The sequence below is a fragment of the Gavialis gangeticus genome, unplaced genomic scaffold (assembly GCF_001723915.1).
Source record: "Gavialis gangeticus isolate Ggan-Ray unplaced genomic scaffold, GavGan_comp1, whole genome shotgun sequence".
NCBI lineage: Eukaryota > Metazoa > Chordata > Crocodylia > Gavialidae > Gavialis > Gavialis gangeticus.
Window position 1 is genome coordinate 15941817 of NW_017729008.1, and position 10669 is coordinate 15952485.

Genomic DNA, 10669 nt, shown 5'->3' on the forward strand with positions numbered 1-10669 from the left:
TGCTTAGACTTTAGTACCATTTACACAAAGTTTTAAAATTCTATGTATTTACTATAAATAATTGGATTTAAACTGCTTAAACTCTTACAAAACAATACAGCTTTGCAGGAAGTCACCGCGCTCAGTAAATTTCAGGAATGTTAGTTTTTAGAGGCTTAACAAGTATTTTTTATGCTCTGGGTAGCTCTTAAAACTGTCAATCTTCCCTCCTTCCTGAAGACAAAACCCAGGGTGGAAACTCTACTTTCCTACCCCTAGGTAAGCTACTGTTATTTTTTTCCTGTAACAATAACCCAGAGTGTCATCTAGTTGAAAGATATTTTATATTACATCACATTTACCTTTACTCTTGAAGATTTCCTAGATCCTTCACGGAAAGCCTGAAATAAATGTAAATGGGAGATTTTTATTTTTTAATGAGGAAAAAAAATCTCATTAAAAAAATGTTTAATTGCTAATTCAACTTCCTTAGGCGTACAAACTCTCTCTTAAGAAGGAAACAAAACAACTCTGGAAAACCAAGGAGGAGAAAAGGCACTTGTATTTTCCGTAATTTTAAAATTATAAAAAGGCATCTTAATTCAATTTTAAAATGTAAGCTTCAAACATAATAGTCTAAGGGCCTTTGGTGATAAAGAAGTGTGCTGTTTCCTACCCCAACAGGTTTACAAACTCTTTGAGATTTGTACCAATGATTCAAAATTAACATAGGGTGCTCTGTAGGCATACAAAGTCACCACAGACAGTGGTAAACATACTGAGCTTATGTCCTATAAAATTATGGAAACCTTTGCAAAGTATTTTACAATGAACAGAGCTTTTTCATTCATCTCCTTGTACTCTTTTAGCAGGTAAGCACATAATAGCAGCATAGTAAAAGTCAATATATGCTTGGGACTAGGTGTTCAAGTTTATGGCATATGTGCTCATGTATTTTCACAACTGCATTCCAAGTTATTTAAGATTAAATTAATGGCTCTAAACATCTGGAGCTCCAAAACATCTATTATGGAAATTCTGGTTTTCATTTTCAATTTATTTTAATGTCACCAACTAAACCATGTGACATAACAGGAAAACGGGCTTGTGAGATCATTTAATTTCTGCATTTTACAACCATCCAAAAAAAAGTTTAATTTATATGCGGATCCAGAAAAGCAAAATGACACAGTCCACAATGCCAACTCAGTATCTGAAATCAAGTAGTTCACCTATGGAGAGCTATGGCTGTATGTTCATTTTGCTTCTTTAAATAAGGATTAATTTATTCCTGTATTTAGACATTATATTTTCAGAAAAAGGTTGGAATACAGTAATCACATTCTGTGTACTGAACTGGCTGAATGGTGCAGTTCCTTGCTAGTTTTCTGAGAACTACATCTCAAGGGAATAGAATGACAAGTCATTTGGGGTACAACTGAAAATACTGACAATCATGTCTGAACTTTAGTGGATGTACAGCAATGTAAAAAACAAAATCCACTTGTTAGCTAGGAAAGGGGAAATAAAAAGACTATTGCTGATGTACTATCAGAAGGCAAAAAATAGGTCTGTATACATGTATAACTGATCCCAGCACTGGAAGGACTAGTTATAATTTGTACAGCACTTTCAAGTCTTAAGCAACCATATAAAAGTTGCTGCTTGACATGATAGTCTATAAAAACTCCTATCAACCTGCTTTCAAATGGGATGTTGCCATTAAATATAAGGAATTATTAGTCTAACGCTCACTATGGCTGCCTACCACATTACAATCCAAATTCAGAACTGAAGAAACCTCTCCACAATATGGAAGTCAGAAACAAGCTATTCTACTACATGCAAGCTAAAAGCAAGGAAAATCATTTTAGTTCACTCACTTTTTTACATTTTGCAATGTTCTGTTCTTTCTCCCCACTTTTTTTCCTTTTCTTGTCATTGACCTTAGTAACTCTGGTAGCAGTTAGAGTAATTGTAGTTGGTGTGTGTTGAAAAGCTGTATACAGTTCTACAGGAACCTCATCACCACTTTCTGTTGCACTGGTATCCCCATCTTTAAAAGACGATAAAAAAAACCACCATCACAATGTAAACAAGCAGAGGGAGATTGTCAGCTATTACTACAGTTCTGGATTTCCAAAATTCAGATGTATTCACACACACAACCCACCAAAAACTGCAATAAAATGAAATTTCATTACAAACAAGAAGTTATGATGCCTATGATGCCAGATTAGAGAACAATACTGTGCAACACAACTGACTTTAAATGGGACTTACTAGACTTCAATGGGACTTGCAATACTTCCCCTTCTTACTCTGAAGCACTGAGCTATGTGCTTATTTCTTGGTTTCTCCCAGAGGTGGATATCTGATAAAAATACCATATGTTGGTACAAACTGCTAGATGTAGCCAGTAGCAGATCCAGAACTTGGGTAAGGGGAAGGGGGTGTGTGACCCCTCCACTTTGGCTGCGCCATACATACACAGCAAGTTCCAAGTTCATTGCCTGGTTACTGCAGGCTCCTGCAAGAGTTACACACGAGTAGTGAGCTCCGTGTGTCTCCAGACCCCAGAAAGCAAACGTTGCTGCTGTTTACCCTTCATCCCCCTACCCCACTCAACTGAATTCAGCAGCAGTGGAAGAGAGGGGCAGCAGCAACACTCATCCCTTACGCTCCAGAGCTGAACACAAGTAGGTGCTGTAGGTAGCTCCCATGCTGACAGCTCACATGCAGAAAAGCCAAAGGGGAGTTCAACTGTACTGTTGCACCCACTGCTTTGGCACAGATATTTAGGATTCTTCCAGATAAAAAGTACTCTTTAAGGCACAGAGTTGGTAGCAGCAAATATTAAGGTTACACAGGACTTTTCCCCCCAGTTTTTGTTTCTGTGTTGCCTAGGTTTATTAAAGTTTTAGGCTGGAATTTTTTACGCTGGAGCCATGACAAAAAAAAAATTCCTTTTTAAATCTCAGCCAAAAAACACTTGAGACATTTCTGAGAGTAAAGCAATAGGTTGTTTTATCCTTGCTAAAAAGTTCTGGTGACTTTTTTTGTCAACAGCTCTATAAGCCCCCATGATTTGTAATAGGAAGCTGAAATCCACCGAAGGATGGCCTTTGTATCAAGGATGTACTTTCTGCCACCCCTGTGAAAAAAATGCCCTATTCTGGCCAAGTTAGAAGACTCTGTGGGGGAAAAATATTTTAGTTTACACAGGCTCAGTGAGGACCCCTTAGCCTTTAAGACCCAAATTCCCCCAAAGTGTGCACTTCATGTGGTGCATATACTGGTCCAGCCCTGCAGATAGATCACCCATGCTAGATCCAGTGCACAGAGCCAGTCTCATGCAGATGCCATATACAGGGTGTGCCCTGAAACAACCTCATGCACCACAGGCAGGGCCAGTGCTTGCTGCATGCATTACGCAGGGCGACCCATTTGGGGCATGAGTACTGCATGCAATGCATCTGGCTGGTCCACATCACGCAGTGTTCCAACACACTCCCCCCATATATATACACACCAGATCGAATACTTTAATGTGAGGAGTTAAGTGACAAGGAAAGGATTTGTAAAAACAACTGAAGAATTTTAATCTGTTCATCCTAACTCAATTGCTTTTGTGCTCACAAGTCACCCAAAGTAGAGACTAACACCTTTGAAGGGCTGAGGCACTTTTATATGAGATGGCAAATACGAGGAGGATGAATTCTTCCAAAACAGGTTACAGATTCTCAATAGGACTGAAATATATTTCTTGCCAAAATTTTTTTTAAGTTAGGCAAAAATGGTAGAAGTTTTGGACAATGAATAAAGCAGGCACGGCTATAAAGTAGGTTTAACTATATGGCAGTTAAGAGAAAGGTTCTTCAAGCTTTTAAAGAATGAATCATCTAGGGCTTGAAAGATAAGCACACAAGGTTTGGAAGGTAAGCTTGTGATTACTTTTTAAATAGACTGTCCCAGCAGCAGACTACACAATAAATAGGAAGGCATTAACCAAAGAACTGTTCTGAAACAAATGTATGTTTTTCCATATATAAATGCCACTAAAGTACTTGAAACAGTTTTCAGATGCTAACACACAGAGACCTACTATTACAGGAGACTTGGGAACTGGCAGGACAAGCGAGTACCAAGACTATTCCACCTGGTGATAAGCAAGGGTGGGTGGATCTTCTTGCTGCTTTTTGTGGCTTAGTTTTAAGGCTAAGCACACATTTTTATAATAAGTTCATTACAACAAATTAGGTTCCACATGATGTTTGAAGTTAAATATATTAAGTGGGCACACTTCATAACTAATAATGTTAGGTAAGAGCTTACTAATGGGTATGATTATGCAACTATTCTTTGCTTGCAATCACAAAGGCAAGAATATTGCAAGTATCAGAGGACAAGTCAACGTAACCTTTTAACATCTCACATATCAGTATTAGGTCATTTTTGGAGGTCAAATCATGAAACAGAGACACAGATGTCCAGAAGAGCAGCAAGTTTATCATTAGCCTGAGGAAAAAAACTACTAAGAATGTGAACAGAAAAGCAGGGAGGAAAAATAGGCTGAGTATCCTCCCCAAACTTGTTAAGCACTTTAGCTTCACAATACTGCTTTCACTTTGCTATTTTTTAAGTTCACAGCTGCAAAATTGAAGCAGTTCTCTGGAATACTATCCTTATATAAAAAGATTGATCAGACCTAATTCTATGACTTTCCTAAGAAGGTTCTCAGAATTTGATGATTGGATAGACCAAGAAAGAGTGGATTTACCACTGTAATTTACATTTGCATGCCAAAGAAAGAGACTAGAGTGAGAAACTAGATGAAGAGTTTTAATGTCTCGTAAGAACATAAGAAATACCATACTGAGTCAGCCCACAGATCCACTTAACCCAATATTCTGTATCTCAAGAGATTCTGGGTGTCTACCACTTTAAGTGAAGAAGAGGAAGCAGCCGACACAAAAAAGATGGTCATTTTTAGTAAAAGCTCTAGTTTTCTGCTTTCCCCATTACTTCTGGGCTGGCTGTAAGGCCCCCAATTAAACTGTCACTCTGTCTGCTGGGTCTCTGCAAAGTCTCTCTCATAAATACTTTGAGGAGTAAAGCTGATATTTCACAACTCCATTACATCTTCTAATCTTCTGCCAAAGCTTCCTGAAGCTAAATGCACTTGATGCAATTGACCAGATGGGCACAAATCAAATGACGTCAATTACAAAAACAGAGAAGATTACCGTATCTTTCATGGATCAGGTTGATTCTTTAAGTCTCTGGAGATCTTTTAAGATCACTGGTCTATGTAACTGACAGCATACTAGTGTCTCTTTTAGTATTCTTTCCACTGCCTTGTTCCATTTCCACAAAGAATCCAGGATTTAAATTTCCTTCCTTGGGCTTGGAAAGCATAGCTCTCCTTCCTGAGACCCAGCTCCTCCTCAAAGACAAAAAGTGGCATTTTACCTAAGGGTTTTTCCATCATTTTTAATTGTCCCTAAGCTTATCTTTCTTCCTCTTTTTCAAGAACATGTTGGAAGAGAGATGAAAAAGTTACAAGACAATGTCCTAAAAGATTCATACAAAGAGAGCACACATAAATACCACAGTCCTGCAAAAGGCAAAGGAATGCCTGAAAACTCTGCAAAGATGAAACAATACTGCTTATCATCACTCCTGATGGAGAGGTAGTGTAGCACTGAACCTGCCAAGAACATCAGCTTCTCCAACAGTTACAAATACATCTGAAGGTACTAGACAGAACAATATTTGCGACAGACTGAGTTTAGTTCTTGAACCCAATACAAGTTTTTTTGCCTTTCTTAATGCCTTGCTCTTGTTCCCTGGGAGAAAAAAAGTGGTTTACCTGCACCTGGTTGTACCCTATTGAGGAAAACCATTTTCTGGTGTGAGTTGAAATAAAAGCCATCCTTTATTGGCAAGTCTGGGTCAAACTCTGAAAAACAACAAAGGAGGCAAACATCTCCCTGAAAAGAAAAAGCACATATGTGCAAGACTTTTTTCCTCTTATTTCAGAACAGGTTGGCTCCTCAAAGCCTGACACATTAAACTTCCCCAAAAAAGAATCTTAAATTGGGGAAGCCCAGAGGTCAGGGCAGAAGAGACAGCAAGTGGGAAAGAGAACAAAATAAGGCAAAAAAACCATCCAGTGGTCTGACCACTGTTGTCCTGCATGGTTAATTTAAACTTAAGAAGCATTCTCACCGAAGCAGAAATGAAAAGGCTGCAAAAAGATTTAATGTCACCTTGTCACTCCCTACATCAGCGTAGGCCCCAACTTTTGTAGCATCTCAACCCACATCACCCTCTGCTGCAGTGGTTTTTCAGTTATCCCCACACCCATGCAATTGCAACCCATCAGTCAGTTATGGATTAGGTGAAGTTTCGTGACAGTTCACACATTTTTCAGCATAGGTCCAAAGATCCAAAAAAAAGCAAAGGAAAAGGGACTTGGGCTGAAAAAGTTGGAAGTTATGTCAAACATGGCTGTTTGTGAAGATGCACAAGGCAGCACTGAAGAAATAAATATCAAGTACATGTGGTTTGATCCATTATTTGCAGGTCCAGGTCACAAAATGCAAATTTATTTTAATCATGCTGGATATAACCCAATGCACAAGGAGGGAGGGAGGGGGAGAGAGAAAGCAAACAAATGCAATTAACTCATAAGAGACTGACAACACATGTCCCTGTCTTTTAGTGTCTTGAGTTATTTAGGAAATCTTGCCACTTCTTTCATAAGAAGTCTAAAGGATTTCTTTTATGATAAATTCATAGTTTATTGCTTGAAACTATTCTTGAGCTAGTTAAAACTTTGCACAAAACAATAAGCAAAATAAGGACTATTTTACATAAGCAATTGTCAGTCAGTGTTCACTTTTATTGAGTAAAATTCTAGAACTTTGCACAGTAAAGCACATGAAAACCCTAACTAAAAGCAACTAGAGCAATATTAATTTTAAATAACAATTCAGAGGTTGGGTAACTGCCAATTTCTTATAGGAAAAAATATAACTGTTCCAGTTATACTGGAACACTGAAGTAACCAGTAAACAGCAACAAATTACCATTACCAAAAGGAAAAGCAGTACAAATAATGAAAAAATAAAGGTGGGGTAAGGGAAAGGTTGAAGGTGGACAAAGGAAGACATATGTTAAAACAAATGCTACTGAATGACTGAAAATAAAAGCAAACTGAGTGACTGGTAGAGAGAAGATGTAAGGTTTACCAACAATAATGATTCAGATACCTCTTAAAAATGTCAAGGTAAAATACAAAGTTCAATGCAAATAACTTTTTAAAGTATACTGCTTCCTTTTTTATAGATAATTTTACAGCAAACATGGAAGAGGCTCCAAACACTCAAAGTGTATGTACCATCACTTAAAACAAAACACTAGTTTTTGCTTCCACCACAAAGTCCATGAAATACATTCTACACAAGCTACAATGTAGTCAAAATTTTGTGCTACTTTTAAAAAAACTGCCACCATTTCTGTGTACATATCAACAGAATACAGAAAGGAAACATTTATAGAATTTCATGTACCGACTAATAAACATACCAACTAAAAACATACTTTGGTTGTGACCAGAAAACACAGTTAAATTATATAAAACAGGCACAAACATTAGTTATATTATCCATCTTTACACTTCACTGACAATCATATATTTGTTAATAGTTTTTTTGTTAAGTTTTCTTTTTACCCACCTGACATATTTTCTCTTTTTCGTCGCTGCAACAGCACAGCCCTTTCTTTATCTAAACTCCTGCATAAACAAAAAAAAAGATTTGATTTTTAACTAGTAGAAGCTTGGTACGAATGGAGGCAAACACAATTATTAACTATTAATAATTAAATATTAACTCAGACTTTCACACAATTATATAGTTATCAATACATGCATTTAGTTTATTTTGCAATAGTCTCTCACTAATGGTATTTTAATACCAACTGCACGTATATAAAAGTAACTATTTCATTTTGTAATAGTATGACTTGAGCAGCGCAGTATCAGCAAGTGCTCTTCTCAACCTTCCTAGAAAAGGTAGTAAATGTTGTACTTATATTTAAGACAGAATCTAAGCTGATTCATGGAATTACAAACAAAGTCCTACATTTTTACTGGTAAATTTGTCAAAGTCATAATTATAGACAGAATAAGGCAAGGGTGGGTAAAATGGTGGATCCGGCTGATGGCCAGACTCCATTTCCCAGCACCACCTCTTGCCCACATCACTGTATCCGGTTTCCATGGAGATCCCAGTAGTGGTTGGGGCCAGTCTCCATGGAAACCCTGGCCCTGCGCTGTTATAGCCCTGATGCTTCTGGGGTCTCCATGGAAACCAGCCACATCAATGTGGGAAGGGCTGCTGGGAAATGGAGTCCACTGTAGGCCTGTTCCAGCCTATGGGCCGGACTTTGCCTACCCCTGGTATAAGGGATCTAGAAGGTTATTATGAGAGATGCTCCAAAAAGGCATTATTTCTGCAAAGAAAAGAGTCATGTTTTGCTAATTAAAATGTTCTGCATGTCAATAAAACAACACTAAAGGAGGTGATAAGTTAAGTTGCTATGGGATGAGCAGCAAAATATTCCTATGCCCAGAAACTGCATAAAAAGAACAGGAGAGGCTCACTTCTCATCATAACAAAATGGTAAACAACAGGTGCCTGAAATATTTGTTCTAGCACTGGTCCTACATATAAAAAAAGAGGAAGCATAATAATGGAGGTAGGAAAATTTACAGTTGACAAAACATGCATTTTAGGTGAACTCAGAGAAGACTCTGGAATCTCAATACGACCAAGCCAAGATGATACATGGAATCTGGTATTAAAGACTAAATAATAAAAATGGAAAGGAAAAATACAACTGCTTGAATTTTTTCATAAAAAGAAATCAGAAATGTCAAGTCAGGTTTTCCATGGTCTAGTTAAAGAATATGTACTAGGTCCCACTGCATATTCACTGCAAATTGTAGCACCACAAATCAAAAGTCTGGAAGCGCTTAAATATTATCTGAGAGATAATATTTAAAGATTAAGATTACACTGAAGATTAAAAAAACATTAACAAAATATTTCAGGACAACTTCTAAATATTTTCCTCACCTTCCCTCTTCCACTCCACCCCCCACAACTGTTTATCTTTCAGTATCCTGACTTCCATGATATGACTTCTTAAAAGCCATCATAGATATTCCAACATAGAAAGGATCTGAACATTTGATGCAATCAACCCTCCTCTCCCCTACCCATTCTTTTCAGAAAAACAGAGCCCCCTTTTTTGGAAAAAAAAAACAATAAAATTTGGATACATTAGTGAAAAGTACATTGGTAAAAAGGGAACTGTTCTAAAAATAAAAGCATTATTGGTTTAGTTTGAGAGGAGAAATCAAGCAAAAACAAGGGAGAGCAGCCCTCAGAATAAGCAGTCTTGAGGACAGAAAGCAAGCTGGGAAGTACAGGAAACTGCTCTGAAGAGGACAAACATGCTAGCTGACCTATGAAAGAGAAAACCCAGTTATTTAGGGTTTCCAGGGAAATAAGCTTGTGATGAAATGATTTGCCATTACACTGCCATCTTGTGAAGGCATGCAGTAACCCACGCTATTGAAATGAGGACTGAGTGATTGCTTACACTGCCACCTAGTGGCACAACTTCTGTAGAGGAAGAGGGCAGAGGAGCTTGGAAGGGGCTAGATAAGAAAAGCAAAAATGCATGAGTGTGCTGGAACAGCAGCTGCGAAGGGGGGGGGGGAGGGGAATAATGACCAATACTCTTGGGAGTGAAAAAGTATACACAGCATAAGCCCACATGGACAACACTATTTGTTACTGCACCTGGACTTCTGATATCCCAGATGGGATTTCATGACTTTTCATGACTTGACTACAGAGCTCAATCACTTTAGCTACTAAACCAAGATTAGAGAGATGATTCACAGGGCACATCAGGAACCAGACAGAAGAGGTCCCTGCTACACCGAGGTACACCTCTTAAGTTTAATAAATAGGTGCAACATTGTTGCAACTTATTAGAAAAGTAGCTACTTTACCTGGAACTCTTAGGTCTATGACAGCATTATGGGCTGTAGCTCTGTTGGTCTTAGGACATAAGATGACACAGTTCTTTGGGTAAATCTGATATCTTTTATTAGACCAACTCAAATAGTTTAAAAACCCTTCTTTGCAAGCTTTCAGGTACAAACCACCTTTGTCAGGCTGAGGAAGCATCTGCAGTTGGTTTGTGCTCCTCCTGGATGGAATGAATAGTAAAGCTGCCAAGAGCCTGGCATGCATGCAAGAAAGGCTGACGATGGCAAACAAGGTTCTTTGGGTGAATCCCATACATCTTTTATTAGATGTATATTGAGGAGTCAGTGGGTGAGAGAGGTTGGGGGTCTGCCTAGGCCTATGACAGTGATTCTTAACCAGGCTACCACAAGTTCCTTTTAAGGATGCCCCACAATATGAACACTGTTAAGTGTGCAAGCACTTAAAATTCACAAGATAATAAATAGATTTCTATTTGAAATCTCCTGAATTTGAGTCAAAAGCATTTTGACCTTTTGTGATCCGAGTCCTTTGCAACAAAAAGAAATGCTCTACTATTTTTCAATAATCAACAGGAAGTAACAGCTGGAATTTTCTGA

The 10669-nt window shown here is 38.0% G+C and overlaps 1 protein-coding gene across 6 annotated transcripts in view; it reads right to left on the minus strand.

The window, feature by feature from the left end:
- KMT2E (lysine methyltransferase 2E) overlaps positions 1 to 10669 on the minus strand; it is a 112974-nt gene that overhangs the window by 56200 nt on the left and 46105 nt on the right. For all 6 annotated transcript variants that reach the window (XM_019509437.1, XM_019509436.1, XM_019509435.1 and 3 more), the window contains 3 exons: positions 7722 to 7780; positions 1863 to 2035; positions 342 to 380 (listed from right to left, as the gene is read on the minus strand). In XM_019509437.1, the coding sequence (XP_019364982.1) occupies positions 342 to 380; positions 1863 to 2035; positions 7722 to 7780 (271 nt within the window). The remainder of the gene's footprint in view (positions 1 to 341; positions 381 to 1862; positions 2036 to 7721; positions 7781 to 10669) is intronic.